Source organism: Toxorhynchites rutilus, chromosome 1, assembly GCF_029784135.1.
Source record: "Toxorhynchites rutilus septentrionalis strain SRP chromosome 1, ASM2978413v1, whole genome shotgun sequence".
Taxonomy (NCBI): Eukaryota; Metazoa; Arthropoda; class Insecta; order Diptera; family Culicidae; genus Toxorhynchites; species Toxorhynchites rutilus.
This window is the reverse complement of record NC_073744.1, coordinates 191,864,950-191,892,655: the sequence shown is the minus strand read 5'-3', so window position 1 is coordinate 191,892,655 and position 27,706 is coordinate 191,864,950. Positions and strand designations below refer to the sequence as shown.

Here is a 27,706-nt window from a genome sequence, read left to right as displayed (position 1 = left end):
GAAAACTTTCCCCGGCACCAAAAACCCCTACATACCAATTTTCATGTCGATCGGTTCAGTAGTTTCCGAGTCTATAAGAATCAAACAGACAGACAGACATCACTCCATTTTTATATATATAGATAAAGATAATCTTCAACGTAGAAAAGAAAGCAGAAAACAGGAAAAAAACAAGAAAAAAAAACTATAAAAAATACCGAAAGAATGAAATGATAAAATGATTAACTAACAAACTCACAAATTAATAAAGTTATCAATGGACAAGCTGGAAAATACTATAACTGAAAAATATAGAAATTACAAAAACCAACTAAAATTATTGAGACTAGCAGACTAGCAAGAAATGCAAAACATATACTCTAAACAAGAAATAAACAATAAAAAATTACAAAATTGAAGAAAATGAATAGGATAGTCCTACATTATTTTAATGATAAACTAAAGCTGGAAACCCCATAATGAAATATTAGTCATCGTAGCGAAAGATGAATAACATTTTAAACAGATGAGATCAAACACGCTAGAACTGAAAAATAGGAAATTGCCACCACAAAAAAACTAATGTAAATTGAAATTCTCAAAAAAATCAACGAAGAATCGCCGAAATTAACGGCGAAATAAATAAAATTTTGAAGAAAATAAGGAAATAAAAATACGGTATAATTAACTTTAAAACACTAAAATGAATGCATTCATAAAAAAAATTAAGAATTTTAAACCTAGAGAAACAAGTGAAAATCGATGAAACTTACATTAACAATAAAAAAAAATCAACTACTAACGAAAAAATACTAAAGAAGAAAAGGTATTGTTATAAAATGTTATAAACTTATAATCTTTCTCGATAAAATACTGGAAAAATGATACCACAAATCAAAAATAGCAGCTAATACACTAATCAATTGATGAACCGATAGATAAGTGAAGAAGTAAAATAAATATAAACACTAGGATTGGAAAATAGAAAAACTCTAGAGTAAAAACAAATTGGAAACCTAAAACAACCAACATAAAAAACGTTGAAACTAACACTAAGAAAATTTGAAAAAAAAATTAAGGAAAAAAGAAAACTTTCACACCTTAATTAAATAAGCCCTTAATATTTTCTGAAAACTAGAAAATAAATAATGATTTCAAAATTTCAATTTTTTCTTTTTACACAGTTTTACAGTTTACAGGATGATTAGATTCCAATTGAATTTGATTAAATTAATTTAATTAATTTAATTGATTTAATTAATTTAATCAATCTAATTTATTTCATTATTTTAATTAACAAAAAGATGCAGACTCCTTCTGTCAAGCGGCTGCAATTCATGACTGAAAAATGAACGAAGTGATATTAAAACGCTTCAACTGAAAAATAGGAACGCTCTAAGTTTGTTTCATAGAAGAAACTAAAAGCTTGGAAAGCCATACCAACAGATCGGAAAAATTGCCTAATGAACTAATTAACCGATAAACCGATAAATCGTTGAAGTAATAAAAAAATAAGTTAGAAGTAGCTAGAACTGAAAAATACAGAAACTTTTGAACATAAAATGAGAATCGAAAGCCTGAAAACACTAACTGAAAATCGCTGAACTGACATTAAGAAATAAAAAACATGAACTCTACCGTACTATCAACAAATAAACAACGAACTTTTCGTCGAAAAGCTGACGCTGAGAACTGAGAAAAAATAACAAAATACCGAAAGAATTCACAATTAAATTAATTAATCGTTAAATATTATGAACCTATAATCCGATGATCCAGAAAGCTTATTAACTGAAGCAACAGGAACAAACAAACTCCAAAACTGTAGAATCAAAAATACGAAAAATAGAAAACCTAGTTATAAAACAAATCTTCAAAACTCACCCTCTCTTGGTAAGTATTGATAATTTTTCTGAATTTAAAATGATGAAAATACGTTGATGAATTCAATAAATTCCAAATCGTTATTTTCAAGTTCTGGAATCCTTTAGAAAATAATCCAAAATGTTTTATGACTTGAAAATTTTATTTAAAAAAAATCAAAATTGGGTAATATAAGCAATATTGTACAGCATTTCATTTTCAAATGTAGGAAATTACAAAAATCTGCTAAAAGATTTTCATGAATTTCATGTAAATGATAAACGAAAAAAGAATGATTTAAGAAACAGATAAATGGAGATCAGAATTGAAAACCTCAATTAAACATAGTTGAAACTGACATTAAGAAAATACAAAACATACAATATTAAAGAAAAACAATTTAAAAAAATAAATATTTGAGAAAATTGTATCAAAGATTGTAAACTTTTATGAACTTATAGTTTTTTTTCGTTGATAAACGTTACGAACGATAGTAACGAACAATTATAAACTCATAAATTATTTCAATGATAAACTAAAGCTGGAAAAACCATAATAAAATATAGAAAAAATGAACCAATTAATCATTAAAATGAAAAATGAATAACATTGCAAACAGTTACATTCAAACACGCTAGAGCTGAAAAATAGGATTCTAATAATACCAAATATTTCTGTAATTTATCTCAAAATAATCGAAATATTCTTGAATTAAAATAAAGTATAAAAATTTCAACAAGTTGAAAATAAATAGGAAATCTGAAATTTAATTTTCAAACATTCTAAGCAAAAAAAAATCAAAAACATTCAAAATCTTACAATTTTTTTTAAATCCAACATTCCAAAAAATCTAGTGGTTCCAAAAAATTTCAAAGCATTCTGAAAAATTAAAATTGATTTAAAACAAAAATAATGTTCAAATAGTGCTCAGAAATATAAGAAACCTGAGAATTCTTGAAATTTTAAATGTTATCAAAAATTTAAAAGAAAACAAAATTAAAGAAAAAAACTTGAAAGGTATTGAAAAATGAAAAAGTTTAACATATTCCAAAAAATAAGAGAAAAACATAATTTTGGAAAATTCTGAAAGTTTAATCATTTAAAAAATCAATAAAAAAATTAAAACAATCAAAACATTTTAATCAATTTTAGAAAATCTAACTTTGATAAAGAAAACAAAATTTGAAATTCTAGAAAGTTCAATAACATCTTTGGTAAACTTGGAAATTGCAAAGCTCTAAAATATAAAGAATAAAACATCGGAAATAAAAAAAAAACTAAAAAACATCTGAAACGAAAACTTTTGAACATTAAACAAAACTCAAAAGTTAAAAATGTATTAATAAATTTAGACCATACTACAAAAATAATCAAATTCAGAAATTAAAATAGTATACAAGAAAATTTAAAAAATTAAGTATTCAAAAGTATTTCAAAGAATATTGAAAATTCAAACAATTTGACTGATCTAAAAAATCTCAAGAAATAAGTATACTTACTTATTTTCGTAGATTTGAGTTATAAGTGATAAGTAACAAGTAACAAGAAAATCTAAAAAAAATTCTCGAACAAAAAAAATATTGAAAAAAATTAATTAACTATAGATAGAAATAAAAAAAAAAGAAATCAAAACGAAACCAAGAAAAATTCGGGATGCAATAATAACAATCCTTATTCAAAATCTCGTAACAAAATTCAAAAAATTATTCAAATTTCAAATATTGAAAAAAATCTAGAAAATTTATCGAAAACTTATGAAAAAATGAAAAAAAAAACATTAAAGAATGAAAAATTGCTCGAAGTAAATAACAGTGATGAACGAAATTAAAAACCGCTGTAAACATTTCCGTCTAAATTTTGGAAACTCAAAAAGGTCGAAAGAATTAACTAACTGATTTAAAAAATTTATGTTAAAAAAATTTAAGTTGTGAAAAAAATTAAGGGATGGTGGCCAGGACACGACCGCCTTGTTGAGGACCGCGAAATTATGTACCTTATTTGGCTAATTCTTTTAGGTACGGATTAATTTGATGATATTATGTTACATTGAAACGAAGTTTGAGAATTGTTTCTATAGAAGGAATTTGAAACCGCTTTGAATCGTTTGCGTTAGAGATTATGCTTGTGTATGCGGTAGAGTGCCAATGATTGTATGGGAAAAGGTGATCTTCGAATTTTTAGAAGAAAGTTTCCTGCACAATGCTGATTACCGATTACCCTATGCAAAATTTCTGCTCAATTAAACTTTATTTACTAGTGTCTCAAAGACATCAAAATCTGAACTATTTGAAAACCGAACAACCACCCTAGGGGGGAGTACATGAAATACATTTTCAAAAAAATGTTGATGCCAAAAGTCTTAAAATTAATTTCTTCCAAAGACTTACGATATTTACTGTTATCTAAATTTTTTTTTTGTCAAAGTTGACTTCTTGGCACTCGGTCGATCCACTAAGAATCTGAGAAAAAGATGAACAAAGAAAAACAAATAGGCATCGGCACAGTTTGCATTGTTTTTCGGATGCATAAAATAAATTATAAGACTACAATCATTGGTCCAAAAAACTTAAGTTTCAACTCAAATTAAATGCTGAAAGGAGATTATTCAGGAGTTGGTTGAATTAATTCAGTCAGATTCCAGATGATCTTCAGAAATTGGTTCAGAGATATAAGATTTGTGAGTTTATCTGTGACACTTCTTCACTTCTCAAGAATCCCGTTTGGAAACGATGAAAACGTTTCCACGATTCCATAATTTAGCTACCAAGTTCTTCAGATATTTTTTGAGTATATAGCTGCATCGGGTATTAAAGAATATCGTTCTAAGTTTTTTCTGATCATCTCAAATTTATCTTCCGAATTTACATTTGTTTTATGTTTTTGAAAATAATTTTGAGTTTTGAATTTTGCAGTTTGTTTTAGTTTCCAGCAGAGCTGCAATCCATCACCGTCAATGTCACAAAAAAGCTGACCATAGTCACTCAATTCCTCTCACGACACGTGAGATCCAAAAATTCAGTAGTGATACTCACCCTTTTGTTTATGACACCTAACCAAATGACGGTTGGTTCCAATGCCTCTCACTGCCGATCGCTCTGTTTACAACTTTACGTTATGAGAGCGGTGGTTGTGGCGTATGATGGTAGTAGAAATGTGAGTGATCAGACATTTCCAATCATTTTTGACAATCGCGACGGTTGTTTAAATTTGTTTGTTGAAGTAGAGATGTTGCTGTTGTTAGAGATGACTAATTTTTCGTTTATTTGATTATCGATTAATCGTGGGGCCAATATTCGATTCATTCGAACAATTGTCTTTCAGTATTCGATTAATCGAACGAATATTTATTTCTTGTAGTTAGAATGAACAGACATTTATAATAAAAAATATTATGGTGTCATAATTTCAAATATCACATTAAATATAATTTTAAAATAAACACGGTGCAGCATAATGGTTTTTGAATGAAATGGTATTTAAGTATATTGATAAAATTATCATTTCATAATTATATGCGGATCATGAAAACTATCCGGTTGAAAACCGACAAGGCGTGTTCTTTTTATTTAGAGTTAATCATTACCAGAACTATTGAAGTTTAGTTAATAAACGTGAGATGAACACACAAATTTTATTTTTTCATAAAACATTTTTTTTCAAATTGCGATCTAAAAGAATCGCTCAAAAATCATCCACTTCCATTGAGGCTTTATTGAGAAACTTCTTATATAGTGCCACAAACTGCGCCACGAACACTTCCAGATGGAATATATGTTTGCTTCCTTGCTGCATCCGGTGTTCATAATACCCGGCAAAATTCAACGTTTGCGTCTTCAGACTCATATCGCAGTTTTTAACCAGATTCGGTACCAATCCACAGATTATAACATTCGATAGAACGCCTTGGGATAGCAGCTCGTATAGCTGTTTCCTCACCACCTCCAGCTTCTGTGGACTTTGTTCGAGGACAATCTGATTAGCGGTTTCTCGAAGAAATATTTGCCAGTCGATTTCCGGCTTCCAGCATGAGGATAGCGTAATTCTTTTCGCTAGCTCCGAAGGAAAGTGCTGAAATGCAAATAGTGTTGTTACATTCAAGAAACAAACAAATGACAATCTTACATTCAAAATTTTAAGAATATCCTCCTAAGATAGACCGGCACTCTTATTTCCAAGCAACGAATCCTAACCGCGGGAATAACCCGCGAAGTAGAATTGGCGCACAAAATCAATCTGCATGTAGAAAAATATTTTTCAATGGCTCTTCTCAGCGCATCCTGGGTATTTTTGGTCAGCTAATCCTCCTCGGACAAGACGAGTCTCATATTCACTCTACCCGCTGGAATCAATTTGCTTGATCAAATCCGACACGACCACCCTGTTATATATCCCGGCAACCGATGAACTCAACTCGATGTGGTAATTACTGCTGATGGTCCTGATTTCCACCTTCCGGTTCGCGGGCGTTGTGAAGTTCATTATATCGTTGCGTAGCCGTTCCGCGCCCGATTGGTGGTTTCCGCAGCAGACACATGATGCGAGTTTTCCTACTGGCCTGGAAGAACCGTAGAACATGTGGGAAGTCTCCCTGGGAGCAAAGATTAATCAGATGCGTAACTTGCGTTTTGTGACAGTCCAGTTTGGACAGCTGGCACAGTCGGTAGCGGTCAACCCAGAGAGACATAGTACACAAAACTATTTGATGTATAATGTATACAAAAATACTTGGTGATTTGTCATTTTCGTGTTGGCCTTTGTCAGAGTAAATGTCATCATCTCCAGAGATGCCAGATGATTTTTTGTGAAAGCCTTCGACAAAAAACTGAAAGTTTGATGTGTATAAATTGCAGATATTTTTGTAACCGCAGGAATAGCCAAGTAATGTATGAAAAAATGGGTTTTTAGCGCAGGGAATCAAGTCATATAGAGTAGAAATACCATATCCCTGCAGTCTGCAACTGAAAATATAAGTCTGCAACAGAATAGACAGGACACTAAATATCAGTAAAATTGCGAACATGTCTGCAGATTTAGTATCCTTGCAATGATGAGAAACAAATTTGGTAAAAAAATCGAAGTCGAACGGGTTACAAAATGCATCATTTTGCTAATTTCAAACCCGATCGGGAGCCGGAATAGAGGGGATACGCAAGGCGTGTTATTCCACAAACTAAGTACTAATACAAATGACACGTGTATTACAACGTAAAGTCGGCGAAGTGCCGCTAAAAACGTTAAGGCCGTCTGAAAAGTTGTAAAGAAAATTCATGCCCGAAAACACAATATTCTTCAAATTGTATTTAAAATGAAACTGTATATTCACATCTGGCATCCCTAGTCACGAAGAACGAACACAAAGAGGCGAATGTTGTGAATATCACCAAACATCAAACCATCAGCTAGACTTTTGAGTGTCGCACTATTCTGACATTTCAGCGACAGGACCAAGGAGCTCGAATTTCTACTGTCAAGTAGAAGCTCACCATGTGTTAGTGTTGTGATAATATTCTTCTCACACTATTGGAGTGGCTTTGGGATGGTCACCAAGGATAATCGTAGCACAAAATTTGTTGATTATCTTTGTGTGAGTACCATCACTTGATCGTCACGACAAATCGCAGCTCTGGTTTCCGGATACTTTCAAATAAAGGGTGTGTCACATCAAATTGCATCACGGAAAAAACGCTGTAGAAATTTAATTTTTAGGAATTATATCTTCAGCTTCCGCTTATAATCAGATAAGAGTGTATAGATCACGTTGGCCATGCTTCACTGTCAATTTTTCGTGAATTTGGAAAAATGTCGTCGAACGAAAAAGAGCGTCGTGAATTAATCCTGTGCACTCATTTCGAGAATCCGGAGTTGTCACATCGGGACATCGGTAAGATGCTGGGAATCGTCCAATCCACGGTCAGCAGAGAACTAAAACGATACTTCGAGAACCTAACCATCGACCGGAAGGTGAAGAACGGCAAAAATGAATGCTCCGTCAGTGAAAAAGATCACAAGCGCGTAGTTAAGCAGTTTAGACGTGATCCGAGAAGTTCGGTCCGGGATGTCGCCAATAAGCTGAATTTGTCAAGTTCATTCGTCCAGCGGACCAAGCAGCGGGAGGGCCTGCATACATACAAGGTTCAGAAGACTCCTAACCGCGACGAAAGGCAAAACATGGTGGGGAAGACGCGAGCCCGGAAGCTGTACACCGAAATGCTGACGAAGCCGCATTGCCTGGTAATGGACGACGAAACCTACGTCAAAGCGGACTTTCGTCAGCTGCCGGGCCTGTTGTTCTTCTCCGCAGAGGACAAATTCAGCGTTCCGGAGGAGATTCGCAAGCAGAAACTATCCAAGTTTGCCAAAAAGTACATGGTGTGGCAAGCGATCTGCTCTTGCGGAAAGCGGAGCGCCCCCTTCGTGATGACCGGCACGGTAAACGGGCAGGTTTATCTTAAGGAGTGCCTACAGAAGCGCTTACTACCACTATTGAAGCAGCACGAGGGCCCGACCATCTTCTGGCCGGATCTCGCTTCGTGCCACTATTCAAAGGACGTGTTGGAGTGGTACGAAGCCAACGGGGTCACCTTCGTGCCAAAGGAAATGAACCCGCCCAACGCGCCGGAGCTTCGCCCAATAGAGAAATATTGGGCGATTATGAAGCAGGCCCTCCGGAAGAACCCAAAAGTTGTCAAATCGGAGGCGGACTTGAAGAGAAAATGGATTTCTGTTAAAAAAAACTACAACCTGACGTTGTACAGAACCTTATGGACGGGGTAAAGAGGAAGGTGCGGGCATACGGACTTGGGCTCGAAGTATGAATAAAAAGCAAATGCCAAAAGTTGTTTAATAGTTTTTATTTTACTGTCTAAAATTTTCAAAAGGATCGGTCTACTGGGCGAATTTTTTGCAGCGTTGTGACACACCCTTTATAACACAATTTAGTTCAAATTGCAAAAGGAACATTCAAAGAAAACACACATCCTGGAGCTTTAGTCCTCCCCCAAAGAAATGATAGCGCAAATATTTGTTCGTGCCATCAGTTCGGCCACACGCGTTTCTTTTCTAGAAAAAAAATGATTTCATTGGACCAACCAACAACGACGAACCCTTTAAACCCATCCGCTTCCAAGAAGCTTTCCGAAATTCCAAACTTGTTTCTTTTGGGGTGTGTGTGTTTGTTTTATTTCTTTTCCTTTGAAAAATAAAGTGCTTCCAGTCTCGTCGCTCAAATATTGTATCAACGGCGTTGTGAAGAAGTAGCGAAAAAAAACCAGTTCGCTTCGAGCCACATGTCAACAGATTTTAAAACCGGTCTCCCAACCCACTCAGAAGTGGGTAACCGCCCCCCTTGGGGGTGGAAAGTAAGCGCTACTATTATCCCCATATGTGTGCATATCTTTAGAGACACAGGAGACACAACGCAGAGTCCTGTGTCAACACCACGAGAAGAAAAGAAACATAAGTGCGGCGGGAAAGCGAGTGAGCGTTGGGAAAAGTTTGACATTATTGTATAAACAGCGTGAGAGGCTTTTGAAAACAGTGATTTGCTTTTTTTTTCGGTGGCGCACACCACCTGAGGATGCTGTGAGAATCACATGGGAAAATAAGCCAACGTTTATTTTTCCCGTTTCAGACAATCTCAAATCAGACCAAACCCAGCCATACCAATATCATTACATCGGAAATAATAACAACAACAATAACAGTAAATGCGTCCCACCGGATTTAGCTCCGGGCTGCGATTTCATCGGTGGCGATGGTGAGACTGGTCAGGATAGGTGCGAAGAGTCACACCATCCCCATGAACAGCTGAATTCCACCACCAACACCACCACCACCGCCGCCGGAAGCAACGGTATCAACCCACAGGATCGGAACAAATTTTGCGGCAGTCTACCGAATCATCTCGACGCCGATGTCGCCTGTGAGGCAATCTTCAAGCAAAATGGTAAGTTTCAATACACACACTCTCTCTCTCATTCCGGCAGTTTATAATTAGCACCACGATAATCACGTCCTGATCCCAGCAAGAATCCCCATTACAAATTCAATGATGTGGGGATTCATCCCGAACCGATTGGCGACAAGCCAGCCCACAAAAATATGCTTTGAATCGTCGCCCAAAAAGATCCCAAAATTAGGGTGGATGAAACACCCCAATTTGATTACAAATTTGCATGCGCTCCCTCGATAGTTTAGCTCGAGGGCATGCTGCCCTCCTCCCCAACACCAACAAACGCGAAAGCAATTTGCAACCGGAAAGGAAGTCTTCCAAAGTGGCATCGGAAGCCATATTACCCCCCATTCGCTGTCGTCTCAGTCGTGATTCCGGTGATTGTATTGAAATGTGTGTGTTTCTATTATTTGTTTTAATAACATTTGAATGCCACATTCTCCCCTCTTAATTGGCATTGATCTTGGTTGAAGCAATCTCAAAACCAGATAGACATTTTCCCAGGAAATTCTTAGTTCAATAAACTATAACAAGATAATCACTGCAAGACCTTTCTGTGTGCACTTCCGGAGGGGACAAAAACGGCTCCCATCGTCATTCTACTTTCTTCCCGAGAGAGTGATCTCGAGTGGAATCGAGCTCTGACTGTTAGACTACTTGTAGTTTCTTCCTCTGCCCCCGGTGAACATCTCAGGATCAACTTCGGCAGCCAGCGAGAGCTCTCGTCTCGAATGAAAATCCTTTTGCTTGCGCTTTGCGACTCAAGGTATGCACCCACACGCTTAATGGGTGTGTATGCATTTAGTTTGCAAAGATAAACGGTGATGAAGGGAATTTTCATATTTGTTCAACATTCGATCAAAAGCGTTTCAAAATTCACCGGTGAGAAAGTTTATCGATCTAAGTCGCTCTATATTTTCTTCCATGGTTTCAATTCTATCGAGACACCTCAAGGCAATTACAAATTCATGAACTTTGCAGTTTCTCTTTCTTTCCCATCTCGATTATCCCGCGAAAACTAGAGATGAATAAAAAAAAGGAATAACATTTGATTTTTTCACCGACCGATCAAACGATTTATTTATTACTAGCATAATTAATTTAATCTCCAAGCCTACTAGTCTACTTACCTATAGCTAGCCAGTCATCCATATTCCGGAATCTAATCGGATTCCAAAACTCCATCGGGTTTCACGACTCGATCGAAATCGACTTTTGTATTCTGCATTCCGTTCGACTCAGATCCAGTCGAGCTGTGCAAACGTATCAACTTTGCCTTGGAGCAAAAAAAAAACGTCAAAATAATTCAATAATTCATCTCAGATTGCAGTGGAACGTTTTGGATGTAAAGACTTTGCATATTCGAAATCACAAAGAAATAGACCACTTTTTGAAAAAAACACAATTTTTTGTTATGAATTTTTACAGAAATTACTAACTAAAAAACAATAAGACATAAAAAGCAAATGATCAAAAAATGAAATTGAGGATTTCTTTCAAAATTTTCCATAAGAAGTATAAAAAAAATAAAAAATTCACACTGAAAAAAAATTTAAAAAAAATAATTTTTATTATTTTTTTTCCTAATTCTCAAAAAAAAAATTATATGATTAGCCCATACAATAACCAGTTACTTTATACATATATTGGAAGATGGACACATCTACGGGGAAAAAGTTTTTCTGAATACAACTTTTTCATATATGCTTTGAAAAGATTACAACTAATCCTAATTTTGTTTGATGTCAAGATAGCGAAATAGTCTGCTCGGTAAAGTCTTAGATAGTATTGAACTGTTTTTCTATCTCTTATAAATTTTAAAATATATTACGTTGTTACATAGAGACTCCTGAGTAACGAAAAATAAAAATTTAAAAAATTTAAATTTTTATAAATTTAAAATTTACAATAAATTTGCATAACATATCAATCGCGAGAAGGTACAAACAAAAATGTTACAAGTTAAACATTAGTAGTAATTTTCGAAAGAACTCGTGAAAAAGTTGTTGTTGGAAGAGCTCTTATCCTATGGAAGTGCCCATTTTTGGATTTATGGATGACTTGTTGGTGATTGAGTGGTCCAAGCCTATAATTTTATTCAAGGAACGTTTTAAAATACGTTTTTGAAAAAAAAATATTTTAATTTGACAAGCGCATTTTTTTTAAATTTGTTTGATATTCTTAAATGAAAACTTGAAATATTTCCTGCATTTCTTTTCATACCCAATTTTTTTAGGTTATACAGTTTTTGAGTTAGAATTTTTTCAAGTTAGAAAAAAAAAACTCTAAATATCAAAAATTTTAACTTAAATGTATAACACTTAAAAATTTCGAGTCAAAAAATAAAATATAGGAAATTGTTTAAGTTTTTATATAAAAAAATCATTATTTAAATAAAAACTACATCATTACCAATTCTCTTTTTTATATTTTATTTTTCAAAAGTAAACGAATTTTGTTAGAAAAACTTTTTTCCTATGGAAGTGCCCATCTTCCGATGCATGAATGGTTGTTGGTTATTGTATGGGCTATTTATTATTTTATTTTTTGGTCTTTTCTCAAATTTTTTGGTCTTTTCTCAAAAAGTAATCCAATATTTTTTGAGTCTTTAGGTACGCAAAGTTGCTTAAATGACTAATGTCTTTACATCCACAACGTTTCACTGCAATCTGAGATGCTGCGAATGGCCAGCCAAGTTGGTGTGGAATTAATTGATTATGATTTGTAAAAAACTCCAAATTTATTTTCTATTTATATTCCTAATATTTTTTAATTTGTTTTAGTTTTTTTTTATTTCAGATTTTTTTGATTTTTTCTACATCTTTAGGAATATTTTTTATTTTAAGAATTCTATTTTTGTTTTAAACGCTTTTAAATTTTCAAGAATATAATTTTTTTATTCATTTGTTTTATTCACATCAATTTTAAATTTTTGAAATTCATTCAAATGTTTTGATTCTTCTTAATTTTATCGGAGTTGCCAAATAGTAATTTTATAATTCCTGCAGAATTATCTAGTTAATTGGATTTTTCATATCTTTGAAATATTTAGAACTTTTTGAATTTTTACAATTTTTTTGGAAATTTCTGAAATTCGTTATTATCTTATTAATTATCGTTATTAATCTACAATTAATCTACAATATGTTGAATATAAGAAAATTGTTTGTAATTTCAATTGTTTTGTAGATCCTTTTTAACTCTTAATCTTTCTTTTTTTTTGTTAATTTACTTGTTTATATATTATATTTTTTTTACTTTTAGGATTGTTATATATTTTAAGAATTCTCAGTTTTTTTAATGTTTTTGATTTACTGGAATACCTATTATTATTTTTTTGTATTTTTTCATCAAATGTTATTTCTCTGAAATTTGATGGGATGTTTGGAATGAATGTTATATACAGGTAAACTTCGATATAACGTACATTTCACTTTCAGAATTGTACGTTATATCGAAGCATAATAGAGTACTCACAAACGTAGTCTATAATACATTATTGTGTTGCTGTTTTAGTAAAGTTAATGATTAACTTCAATCAGAAGACGAAGCCAGCCTTTCTCATAATGTTTCCCTTCGTACTGTTGATTAAAGCATGATTCATTTAGAATCCGGAATCACAAAATCAGCTGTATTTCGGGATTGATTGAAGGTACAAAACGTGTTTTAGCATCACAATACAGATAATTCATTGTTCTATCAGAAAAAAAATAATTAAATTTTTTTCCTTTACACTTTGAAAAAAAAAAATATATATACATATATATATATATATATATATATATATATATATATATATATATATATATATATATATATATATATATATATATATATATATATATATATATATATGACGTTATATCGAAGTTTCCCTGTATTTTATTATTTGAATTTCTTGGATTTTTTTTGTAGATTTTTTAAATTGTTTGGGTTTTTTTATATTTGCTGGAATAATTTGAATATTTTAATTTAGTAAGTTTTCTAAAATTTCTTCAATATTTGAAATTGATTGAGATTTTAAAAATATTATTTCAGAAGAATTGTTATGATTGTTTTTTGAGGTTTATCGATTTTTTTTCCGATTTCTTTTTGAATTTTTCATTTATATTTCTTTTATTTAGTTTTTATTGTTTTGTGTTCTTGTTTGAAACATTTATTTTAGATTTTCTTATTACTTATTACTCTTACTACTTACCATTTGTATTTTTTTTTCAAAGTAGTTTTTTGAATATTTTGAATGATTTTAATTTTCTTGTATACTATTTTGATATCTGAAATTGATATTTTGTTTCAGTACAGTCCAAATTTATTAATATATTTTTTAAAATTTCTGAGTTTTGCTTAGTACTTGAAAATTTTATGTTTTTTTTTCATTTTCGTTGTATTCATTCCTTTTTTATAGCTTTGTGATTTCCAAATTTATCATAAATGTTTTTAACTTTTCTAGAATATTATTTTAGTTTTTTGGGTTTTTTCTTTATATCCAAGTTCGATTTCCTCAAATTGATTCAAATCTTTTGACTGGTTTTGATTTTTCGAAAAAAATCTAGATTTTTTTTTTAATCTCAAGCTAATTTAAATTTTTGTTTGAGTTATTAATATTTTTTGTAGTATTTTTGGACGATTTTATTTTTATTTTTTGAAACTGATCGAAAGTTTAAAATGTTCTGGAATGGAGTTTTTTATGAAATATTTTTAACCTTATTTTTAGGTTTCCTTCCTTTACTTCGTTTCTTGATTTTGTATATTTTAGAAATATTTATGATTTTAGAAATTCCCAGTTTTATTGAAATATTTTTGAATTTACTGGGATACATATTATTTAAATTTTTTGTTGATTGTTTCTAAATTTCAATTTATCTGAGACTGAAATTTGCTTTTTATTTGAATTTTAATTGCTTTATTTTTTTTTAGTTTTCCATTTTTTTTTTGAATTGTTCGGATTTTTTCAATTTTTTGTGATATTTTGAATGTTTTTAAATTTTAAAAAATTATTTTAACTCTTTTAATATCTATAATTTACTTGACATATAACAATGCTCTAAGATTCTAGAAACATTGTAAAAGAGTTCAATATTTGAACTTCATTTAAATTTTTAGAATATTGTAAAATAATTTTATCTTCTTATTTTGTGGAATATTTTTAACTTTTGATTTGACAAATTTTTTAGATTTCCGATAATTTGTTTTTTCATTTTTTTGTACTTTTAAGAATATTCTACACTTTGAAAATTCTCAGTTTCTTTGAAAATGTTTTTGGATTAATCTACTATTCCAAATATTTTCGCATTTTTTTTCATGGAATTTAATTTTTCTTAAATTGGATGAAATGGAATGTTATATATTTTATAACCTGAATTTTCTAGATTTTGTTTTAGATTTTGAAATGGTTTGGATTTTTTTTGTGTTTTTTATTGTATTGACTTGAATTTTGAATTTTTTATTATTTAGAATTTTTTTTTATAGAATTTGAAGGAAAAATGGAGTAATTGTTTTTCAGTTTACCCGAATTTTTCTTGGTGTCCTATTGATATTTTTTTTAGATTTTTGGTATTTTTTTCAAGTTTTTAATGCTTTTGTTTGAGAAATTTATTTTAAATTTTTTATTACCCTTATTTTTTTAGGTTTTTGGTATGATTTTGAATGTTTTTATTTTTCAAAAATTTTTTGTATATTATTTTGATTTCTGAAATTGAAAAGTTTTACTAGATTGATGATTGATGATAGATTAATTCAAATGTTTTGATTGCTTTCACATTTTTTTAAATTTTATTGATATCTTATTTTTATAGATTTTATTTAGTAACTGTATTTAATCTTAGTTTTTGGAATATACGAAAATTATTTTTAGAATTATGTTATGTAGAATTTATGAATAATGTATGATTTATTGAAAAATTTGTTTCTGATTTCTTGATTTTTCTATTTTTTAGATGCTTCGTCGTTTGCAATATTAATACTCTTTGAATCTTTGAATATTTTGAAATGTTTCTGTATTAGCTTCTGTTTTCTATAAATTTTCTGGATATTTATTTTATTTTAAGGAAATTGATTTAACTTTTAGAATTCTTTAAAATAATTTTGACATTTTTCTTCTTATTTTTTGGAATATTTTTAAATCTTTAGTTTTTTCTTTTAGTTCTTTTCTTAGTTTTGATTTTTTTTTATATTCCGATACTTTTACTTTACTATTTAAAATTTTAAAAACTTCAAGTTTTTGTATATTTCTGAATTCACTGGGATACACGTTATTTTATTTTTAATATATTTTCTAACATTTTAATGTTTCGAAATGCGCTCTATTTGTTTTCAAACTTCTAGATTCTTCGAATTGTTTTTGATCTTGAAAAAATTTTCTAGAACTTTTTCAATATCTATTTTTTTTGACATTTTAGTATGCTTAAAAATAACTTTAGAATTTTGCTTAGAATTATTGAAGATTAAATTTTATATATATATTTTTTTTTGTTTTCAATTTGTTGAAATTTTTATACTTCACTTGGATTTTAGAATATTTTGATCACTATTTAATTATTTAAAAAAAATAAAATTATTAGAATTCTCAGACCTTTTGTAAATTTTCTGAAATATGAAAAGTTATTAATTCAGATATGAAAAGATAAGACTGAATATGAAATTGAAAATAACAATTGAATATGAAAAATTGAATATAAAAGCTATATATAAAAATATTAATGGAAATTAAATATTTTTGGAATAATTTAATTTTTCTTTGTTTTTCATTCTAATCATTTTTATGTATGAATATTTTTATATATTTATATATATATATATATTATATATATATGTATAATTTATAATATATGAATATATATAAAAACATAAAAATAAAATAAAACAAACAAAAACTTGTAAAATAAATACAAAAATTATATGTAATTATATGTAAAATTATATTATATTAAATATGAAATAAATAGATGAAAGGGATTAAAAAAAATGAAACTTTAATATAGAAATGCTAATAAATGTTAGAACTGAACTTGATAAATAAATCTAAAAATTATGTAGAAAAGTTAAATATTAAATATTAAAATATAAACATGGTAAAGATGACAAACATAAGAAATATGAAAATAAATATGACATATGTAAAAAAATAAATTAAATATGAAAATGGAATGAAAACTAAATGGAATTGATATTTGGTTTATGTCACATGAAAATTCAATTTTCATTGAATATTTTTGACTTTTAACTATCACAGTATCCAAAACATTCATACAGATTTTTTTCCATCGTTCGTCTGACAAAAATCTCCTTCAGTTATGCAAGAATTGTGCTTCGTATTCGATGTAACGCTTATTGTTTCGAGGTAATAGTTTCCTGTTTATCATTATTATGGCAAAGCTGCCCTGAATAATACCGGATAACCAGAAAATCATTCGCTATCCAACTCTTGACGAGTAAAGTTCAGTGTCGTTATTGTGCGTTACCACTTTTACTATTGTGCGATTGGTATAGTGTACGAGTGAAGGTCATTGCTGTCCGCTTTCGAATTGACCTTTTGTGAAGTGGAACAAAGGAAGCAGCGCTCTTGCAGCTTGCAGCCCTTGGCGGCTGTTGAACATCGGCATAACGGGATCGCCATCGTGTGGCTGTCGTTAACGGGAATTATCATCACGTGACCGTGTGAGCTATTCTTGCGCTATTGTGTTGATCCATAGCGCGTAGCCTCTGTCTCTCCCTGGTTAGGGCAGTAGAGCGCAGTATCGGAACAACTTTTATATTAAGGTACACATATTTAATATTAATATTATTATTCAACTCATTTGTTCATTGTTTAATATTATTATCATAATTTATTTTTGTTTTGTTATTTTTTTTTTTCGAGATTATTGTTAAAATCAATAATATATTAGAAATAAGACAGAAATTTTTGTAAAATGGAGGATAGTGGAGGATCTCCAGAGATAGAGATCTCCGATAATGAATCCCATTTAAGATCTGGGAAAAAACATAAACGAGTCCCTCAAAAAGAAGATAATTCTTCTGGGGACGAATCTGCTCATCCTTCCAAGCCCCCCTCTAAGAAAATAGCAAGCCTCCCTTCTGAACCGACTGTTACTTCCACTCCCCCTCTCCCATCATTGATTTCGCTTCCCCCTTCTGATGTTTCCGATCCAACCCAATCCTCGTCCTCGTCCTCGTCCTCCTCTTCTCCCTCTGTTGTTTCCGCTCCACGTGTCAGAGTTTATCCAGAAGATGCACCTGGAACTGGCCCGTGGGTTGTTTTCCTCCGGCCAAAACCAAAAGGAAAAAGCCTTAACGTGATTCAGATCATGAAAGATCTGGCCAGATACACTTCTGTATCTGAAATTCGCAGGGTTAGACCGAACAAATTGCGGGTTGTCGTGAATGAACGGAAACACGCAAACGAGATTGTTGCTGACCAACACTTCACTCTCGAATATAGAACATTTATACCCTCCCATAACGTAGAAATTGAGGGGGTGATAACTGAAACGGGTCTGACGAGCGAACAAATAAAAAAAGAAGGAAAAGGCAAGTTCAAGAAGCTTCCCTCAATGGAAGTAAAGATCTTGGACTGTCGCCAACTCGGGAAACTCTCCCATGATGGGGACCAAACTTTGCTGGTGCCGCCCTCCCTGACTACGTTATGGTGGACAAATTGAGACTACCTGTGCGACTCTTCGTGCCAAAGCCCATGACTTGCAACAAATGCAAGTCAGTTGGTCACACTTCAGATTATTGTGCCAACAAGGAGCGCTGTGCCACTTGCGGAGAGCAACATGAGGGGAAATCCTGCAGTGCGACTGAGCATAAGTGTCCATATTGCGGAGGATCCCCACACGCGCTCTCAGCTTGTGAAACTTACAAGAGTCGCTGGGAGAAACAGAAGCGCTCTTTAAAGGAACGCTCGAAGCGCACTTTTGCGGAAATTTTAAAGGGCGCTTCTCCACTGGCCCAACAACAACAACAACCAATCTCAACAGACAATAGCTTTTCCACGTTGCCAGTTGATGAAATGGAAGCGGACACAGCTAGCGGGGGCACACCGTTTATTTTCAAAGGGAATCCCCGGCGCAAAAATGTGACCACTCCCAAAGTTCAAGAACAAGCCCCGCCGGTGATACCCCCTGTTAGCTTGCCTAAAAAATCGAGTGCAGCGGACAAGCAAAATCAGGTTCCTCCTGGCTTCCGTGGGAATAGTTCACCTTCGAATGACCCAGCACTTGAAGGGACATCAAAAACCCCAACTGTCCCTGTTTTTCCGTCCAGCTCAACTTCCCAATCGGGATTTATAAAGTTGTCTGACCTTTTGGATCAAATCTTCAAGTGTTTTAATGTTTCCGACTCCATCAGAACCCTTGTCATCTCAATGCTTCCAGTATTAAAGACAATTTTACAGCAATTGATGCAAACATGGCCCCTCCTTGCAATGATTATCTCTCTTGATGTCTAATTTAGATAGAGAGGTCGGAGATATCACTGTTTTTCAGTGGAATTGTCGTAGTCTTATCCCTAAATTGGATACATTCAAATTTTTAATTCATAACTTCAATTGTGATGTTTTTGCTCTGTCCGAAACTTGGCTTTCTTCGCGAGATGATATCTCTTTCCACGATTTTAATATTATACGCTTGGACCGCGATGACAGATACGGAGGGGTACTATTGGGGATCAATAAGTGCCACTCATTTTTTCGAATTAACCTTCCACCTATTGGAGGGATCGAAGCTGTTGCTTGTCATGCAAACATCAGAGGCAAAGACCTCTGTATTGTCAGCTTGTATTGGCCTCCGAGAGCTGCGGTTAGCCGCAAACAACTTGATGACATGTGCTCACTCCTTCCTGAGCCACGATTGATCTTGGGAGACTTCAACTCTCACGGAACTGCCTGGGGGGAACAGTACGACGACAATCGTTCATTGTTGATATATGACCTTTGTAACAGCTTCAATATGACCGTTTTGAACACTGGGGAAACAACACGTGTGCCTAAACCTCCTGCTAACCCAAGTGCTCTTGACCTCTCGCTTTGCTCGAATTCACTATCGTTCGATTGCAAGTGGAATGTAATCCAGGACCCCAACGGTAGTGATCACTTGCCAATCAAAATTTCCATCAACATTGGGTCGAATTCTTCTGAAGCTATAAACATGGCATATGACCTCACAAGACACATTGACTGGAAAAAATATGCGGACGCGATTGGTCTAGCCATCAATTCCAGAGATGGCTTACCTCCATTGGAGGAGTATAACTTCCTTTCTCGTTTGATCTATGACAGCGCGGTTCGCGCTCAAACAAAACCCATCCCAGGTTCCACTATTCGTCGCAGGCCTCCCAATCTATGGTGGGATAGCATATGTTCCAAGCTTTATGTAGAAAAATCGAATGCATTTAAAGCTTTTCGGAAACGTGGAACCCCTGAAAATTTTCAAACGTATTTAGCCCTTGAAGATCAATTTAAAAACTTAATCAAAGGGAAAAAACGTGCTTATTGGCGAAATTTCGTGGGAGGTTTGTCACGAGAAACGTCAATGAAAAAATTATGGAAAGTGGCTCGAAACATGAGAAATCGCTCTTCAACGAATGAAAGCGAAGAATATTCACATCGATGGATTTTGAATTTTGCACGGAAGGTTTGTCCTGATTCCGCTCCTGTGCAAAAAATTGTTCGAGATATACCACAAGATAGGTGCGATCTTGATTCCGAGTTTTCAATGGTAGAATTCTCTCTTGCTCTCCTTTCATGTAACAATTCTGCTCCGGGATCGGATAGAATTAAGTTCAACTTGCTGAAAAATCTCCCTGATGTGGCGAAACATCGCTTGTTGAACTTATTCAATCGGTTTCTGGAGCATAATATTGTTCCAGATGATTGGAGACAAGTACGAGTTATAGCTATTCAAAAACCCGGAAAACCCGCGTCCGACTTCAATTCGTACCGCCCAATAGCAATGCTGTCTTGTATACGGAAATTGTTGGAGAAAATGATCTTGTTTCGCCTTGATCGATGGGTTGAAACGAATGGCCTACTCTCAGATACACAATATGGGTTCCGCAGGGGCAAGGGGACGAATGATTGTCTTGCGTTGCTTTCTTCAGAAATTCAAATGGCTTACGCCGAAAAAAACAAATGGCTTCAGTATTCTTGGACATAAAGGGGGCCTTTGATTCTGTTTCAATAGAGGTTTTGTCAGACAAATTACACTCTCGGGGTCTGCCGCCTCTGTTGAATAATATGTTATATAACTTGCTTTGCGAGAAACAGTTGAATTTTTCTCACGGGGATTCGACAGTAAATCGGGTCTCCTACATGGGCCTCCCCCAGGGCTCATGTTTAAGCCCCCTTTTGTACAACTTCTATGTAAGCGACATCGACAATTGTCTTACACAAAATTGCAGCCTAAGACAACTTGCAGATGACGGAGTGGTGTCTGTCGTAGGATCAAACGAATCCGACCTGCAAGGACCCTTACAAGATACATTGAACAATTTTTCAACCTGGGCCATTGGGCTAGGGATCGAATTCTCCACGGAGAAAACAGAGATGGTGGTTTTTTCTAGGAAGCATAGACCAGCAAAACCAAAGCTTCAACTTTTGGGTAAACCGATCACTCATGCTATGTCATTTAAGTATCTTGGGGTCTGGTTCGACTCCAAATGTACTTGGGGGGCCCATATTAGGTATCTGAGTAAAAAATGCCAACAAAGAATAAACTTTCTCCGTACAATTACCGGCACCTGGTGGGGAGCCCATCCCGAAGATCTTATAATGTTGTATCGAACAACTATTCTCTCAGTGATGGAGTATGGCAGTTTCTGTTTTCAATCAGCTGCCAAAACACATCTCATTAAACTCGAGCGAATTCAGTATCTTTGTCTCCGTATTGCGTTGGGATGTATGCCCTCAACGCATACCATGAGTCTCGAGGTTTTGGCAGGCGTACTCCCACTAAAAGATCGCTTCAATTTATTATCTCTTCGGTTCCTCATCCGGTGTAAGGTTATGAACCCATTGGTGATCGGAAATTTTGAGCAATTGATCGAGCTAAATTTTCATTCTGGATTCATGAGTTCATATCATGAATTCACCTCTATGCAGGTTGTTCCTTCTTCGTATATTCCCAACCGTGTTTGTTTTCCTGACTACATCAATTCCTCTGTACATTTTGATCTGTTCATGAAGGAGAAAATCCATGAAAATCCAGATTATCTTAGATTGGGGTTCGTTCCTACAATCTTCAATGCAAAGTATGGGCGTATCAATTGTGATAATATATACTTTACTGATGGGTCCTCTATGAATGATTCCACAGGATTTGGAGTGTTCAACGTATTTTTTAGCACCTCACACAGTCTTCAGAATCCTTGCTCAGTGTATATTGCTGAGTTGGCAGCAATTCACTGGGCGCTGGACAGCGTCGCCTCACGACCTGTTGAACACTATTACATTGTAACGGATAGTCTTAGCTCTGTCGAAGCTATCCGTTCAGTGAGGCCGGAAAAGCACTCGCCGTACTTCCTTGAGAGAATACGACAAATTTTGAGTGCTTTATCCAGACGCTGTTATGTCATTACCTTTATCTGGGTCCCTTCACATTGCTCAATTCCGGGCTGACTCATTGGCAAAGGTAGGTGCAATTGAAGGCGATATATATCAGCGTCAAATCGCCTTCAATGAATTTTATTCTTTAGTTCGCAAAAATACCATCGCTAACTGGCAACGCAAGTGGAATGAAGATGAATTGGGCCGGTGGTTTCACTCAATTATCCCAAAGGTTAGCCTCAAACCGTGGTTCAAAAGTCTGGACTTTATTCGCACCTTCTCCCGACTCATGTCCAATCACTGTTCGTTAGATGCACTACTCTTCCGTTTCAATCTTGCCAGCAGCAATCTCTGCGTTTGTGGCCAAGGTTATCACGACATCGAGCACGTTGTTTGGTCGTGCGAGGTGTATCTGGTCGCCAGATCGAATTTAGAAAACTCCCTTCGGGCCCGAGGAAGACAGCCCAATGTGCCGGTGAGAGATGTGTTGGCTCGGTTAGACCTTGATTACATGTCCCATATATATGTTTTCCTTAAAGCTATAGATCTTCGTGTGTGATTGTCCCTACATCCTTATACCCTCCTTTCCTTCCTTTGCGGGTAATTCGTCCCCTTGCTATAAATAGTAGAATAAGTTGAAATGTAAATACACTATAGATATACGAATAGATTTATGAAATGAGTGTTCATCAACATTATTACAATTTCCTTATATCCCATCCTTCTCCTAAACATATGCCACCCTCCTAAACTCGAGTACACCGCGAGTAATCGGTTTTCCACCTTACTAACCATAGATGTAAGAAAATTGTTTATATATATATATATATATAGTTTTAAAAATATATTTAAGAATTCGGCTCCTTTAAACTTAAGTAACTGAGCCTGTAAAAATAAACGAATTAATAAAAAAAAAAAACCAGAAAATCCTCCCACGCCTCGGAACAATTTAAGGCTTGTTTATTATCTCTGCACACTACTTGTCCTGTCCATGTCCAGACGATGTTTTCATTTGTGACCTCCTATGGCTGCCTGACTGTGCGTAAATCAAAACACGCACTAGATTAGATTGAATACATAAAACGTTATTCGCTACAGTCAATCGTTTCCATCAGCGCGGGATGATTCCGGATTGCGGTCCCGTAACCATACGAAGACCCTTCAATCTGCCAGATGTAATCCCGTCAGCGTTCGATAAAATTTCAATAACCATTATCATTTCACTCGCGGAAAAAGCCGCTGGCGGTGCACCTAAAATTAGCATCATTTTCCAGCGGACGCTAATTTCAACCCAACTCCGCCCGACAAATATTCCGATCCGATCCATCCGGCGGTGCGCTCGCGGACCTTGGCCATTGTTTCGGTCCGTTTAATTAGTACTTACTCGGGGGAGACCCAATCTGTCGTCGCTCCAATTTCGGGCACTGTCCGCCACCGGCCATGATGTGTAACGTGGTCCTGGTTCATAGTGTTCCCCATCGTATAAAACCGTCGTTAGTGGGGTTCGATGCCCGCATATGGGCCTCATTTGTGTTCGGAAAGTGGTTGTGCAGTTTAATTTGCATTACGAACCCGATCCCGTCCGTTGTTTAAAGTCTTCGACTTCCGGCAAAACCCCGCTCCCGGTCGGTTCCACTGGCACAGGGGACACTTTGCCTGCGCAATATCTGTTTTTGCAAATTTAATTATCTCCCGCAATTGACTTTCCCCGACGCTGGCAAACATTCCCACGCAAACAAAGCACAATATGCAGTGGTAGGATTTCCGTGAAAACCGGATTGTCGTTACCACCGTCGCCACTGCCACCACCACCACCACTTCACTCATAGGCGTGTCTTGTGTGTGTCTATTTGCAGAGTTCCTCCAAACGCACCTGAAAAACGTTCTGGCGACCCATCAGCAGCAGCAGCCGGAATATGTTACAGTGAGTGGCGGGGCTGCTGGTGCCATCGGAGGCGGAACCAGTGGATCAACAAATATGACATCCTGCCAGGGCCAACAGCGGCAGCATCCGCCCACATACCGCCAGAGTTCTTCTCCCTTCTACTCGAGCAGCAGCGGGAAAGGGTCAACCGTCTCGTCGACTGCCCTCGGAAGTAGCACCTTCCAGAGCGGCACTGGACCAGGAACAGGCGGCGGAGGAGGAGGTGAGTCGGAAATCTGGGTGTATTAAATTCACATTCAAACAGATGTCCACGGGTTTGCATATGTTTCTAGTGGGATACAGAAATGAAGGAGACGCGCGATAGATTGTTTGTCGAATTGTTGTTCACAAAACATCGTGCGTTCGCTCTGGGAAATATAGTTGATTGCATCATAAAATACAGCATTCCACCAATCATCCGAACTACAAACGAAGCCTGTCAGCTTCATCTTCAATGCGGAAAAATAAAATAAAAAATGAATCAATGAATCGAAGAACGCTGCCATCGTCATCATCACACATTAATTTAATCACATCTCACGAAGCACATTGATCAAAGTGTTTCTCCTCTTCCCCCCCCCCTCCCCTCACCCACACACCATCCAGAGCGGAGCGGATCCCTGATGATTGAAATTTATGACGAAGAGTGGAAGACGCAGCAAGCAAGCGAGTTCAGTTTCCGCAGTCCATTCGATGTGAATCGATGAATACTGCTGCTGCTGCATCTGAATAAACTCTATCTTCGCTCCCTTTCCGAGAGACGGAGGGATGTAGAGAATAAGTGCATTATGATTGAGTTGCAGAGACGACTGCTCCAATTATGCGGGTGCTGCTGCTTCCTCTGCTACCAAAGGGATATCTATTTTTCGCCACTTTCGAGGCATTAGAAACAGAGGCAGGGCTTCCGAGAAGATTTGCTTTGTTCGTCCGTTAATTGGTTATTGACAGGAGGGTGTTTGGGAGGACTCTATGCCAAACTAGATTGGTGGGTGGGGAGGCTGCGGAACGTTTCATCTTGTGCTTGTGATGTGATGATTGATGTCGGTGGGGGGATGAGTTCGGAAAGTAGTTTGGAAGAGAGATCGTTAGCCGGTTATTGGTAGTGCCTAAGATGCAACTTCTGAAGTGAACGATGAACGGCCATGTTGTTATTGAAACCACAGTTTTAAACTTCCAACTTCGGGATTATGAATGAAGCGCCGGAAAGTTTTTAAACTTGGAGAGCATTTGCACAACGGAGCTTTTCAGTTCGTTGTTGATCTCTAAAAAAATGGGAAGGAAACACTCCCAACCAAATTAATTTAATCTGTTTTTCCTTTGATGGTATCTGCTTATCTAGAGAAAATTTAAAACAAAAAATCACAAAATGACAAAATGACAAAATGACAAAATGACAAAATGACAAAATGACAAAATGACAAAATGACAAAATGACAAAATGACAAAATGACAAAATGACAAAATGACAAAATGACAAAATGACAAAATGACAAAATGACAAAATGACAAAATGACAAAATGACAAAATGACAAAATGACAAAATGGCAAAATGACAAAATGACAAAATGACAAAATGACAAAATGACAAAATGACAAAATGACAAAATGACAAAATGACAAAATGACAAAATGACAAAATGACAAAATGACAAAATGACAAAATGACAAAATGACAAAATGACAAAATGACAAAATGACAAAATGACAAAATGACAAAATGACAAAATGACAAAATGACAAAATGACAAAATGACAAAATGACAAAATGACTATGATACTAAATTACTAAATTACTAAATTACTAAATTACTAAATTACTAAACTACTAAATTACTAAATTACTAAATTACTAAATTACTAAATTACTGAATTACTAAATTACTAAATTACTAAATTACTAAATTACTAAATTACTAAATTACTAAATTACTAAATTACTAAACTACTAAACTACTAAATTACTAAATTACTTAATTACTAAATTACTAAATTACTAAATTACTAAATTACTAAATTACTAAATTACTAAATTACTAAATTACTAAATTACTAAATTACTAAATTACTAAATTACTAAATTACTAAATTACTAAATTACTAAATTACTAAATTACTAAATTACTAAATTACTAAATTACTAAATTACTAAATTACTAAATTACTAAATTACTAAATTACTAAATAACTAAATTACTAAATTACTAAATTATTAAATTACTAAATTACTAAATTACTAAATTATTAAATTACTAAATTACTAAATTACTAAATTACTAAATTATTAAATTACTAAATTACTAAATTACTAAATTACTAAATTACTAAATTACTAAATTACTAAATTACTAAATTACTAAATTAAAGAATCATGAGTTGCATGAATTAGTAAAAATCTTCGTGGATTGTAAAAAATCGTTAAATGTTGAACAAACGTTAATTGTAAAAAAAAATTGCCAAAAATTGAAGATAACAAAACAAAACGACTAGACAAATAGTGAATTTCAATAAATAAAAAAATGTAAACACTTCTGAGAAATTATAAATCGCAATAAATTGTCGAAATTTTATTTTTTTCAATTTTATTTTTTTAATCTGTATTATAGTGACTTTCAACTCATTTGGCTGGTTCGTCACTTTTACTTCCATTTTTGGAAGAATGTCGGGAGTGAGAATTGAACTCGTGACCTTTAGCGTGAGAGGCATGGATGTTACCACTACGCCAGATCGCCTCCCTTCGAAATTTTATTGTTTTTACAGAAGTAAATAGGAAAACACACCGTGAATTGTGAAAATCGATAAATCATCCTAAAATTAGAAGCAAAAACATAACAGCAAAACATCTCAAAGTATTTAATATATCTACTTTGAAAAAAGTTCTTTCCAAAAATTTAAAAAAACAATATATTGCTGAAAATCTGAGATTGTAAAAAAATCATTACAAAACAATAGCCTAATCACTAGAACATAAGTCCCTGACAATGAAACTCCAGTTATTCAACCCAATGAGTTAAAACAAAACATCAAGCAAACGAAAGTAAGAAAGGCTCCTGGGAAAGATAATATTCGAAACATATTGCTGAAAAATATTCCAAGGAAAGGTTTGATAATGTTCACCAGGATCATAAACGCTTGTCTAAATACGTCTGTCATATTTTCCGAACCAATGGAAGCACGCAATCGTAACTGCAATCCCTAAACCAGGAAAGGACATCTCACTACCAAACAACTATCGGCCCATTAGTCTTCTACCTTCAATGAGTAAAGTATTGGAACGTGTCATACTCACCCGCATTGAACGCCATTTGGAAAATCACAACATAATTCCAAGTGAACAGTTTGGTTTCTAGCGCGGTCACTCGACGAACCACCAACTTGTCAGGCTCACTCAAAACGTTAAGCACCAACTTGTCAGGCTCACTCAAAATGTTAAGCAATTATTTAATC

General features: G+C 34.1%; 1 protein-coding gene and 1 pseudogene across 7 annotated transcripts in view; one reads left to right on the top strand and one right to left on the bottom strand.

Moving 5' to 3' along the window:
• The window catches only part of LOC129762697 (uncharacterized), a 458,495-nt gene that overhangs the window by 394,596 nt on the left and 36,193 nt on the right, over positions 1-27,706 (top strand). For 6 of the 7 annotated variants that reach the window (XM_055761194.1, XM_055761195.1, XM_055761193.1 and 3 more), the window contains 2 exons: positions 9,473-9,787; positions 24,194-24,484. In XM_055761194.1, coding sequence (XP_055617169.1) covers positions 9,473-9,787; positions 24,194-24,484 — 606 coding nt within the window. The remainder of the gene's footprint in view (positions 1-9,472; positions 9,788-24,193; positions 24,485-27,706) is intronic. The other variant, XM_055761196.1, reaches the window with a different exon arrangement.
• LOC129762703 (replication factor C subunit 3-like) lies at positions 5,524-6,526 on the bottom strand (annotated as a pseudogene).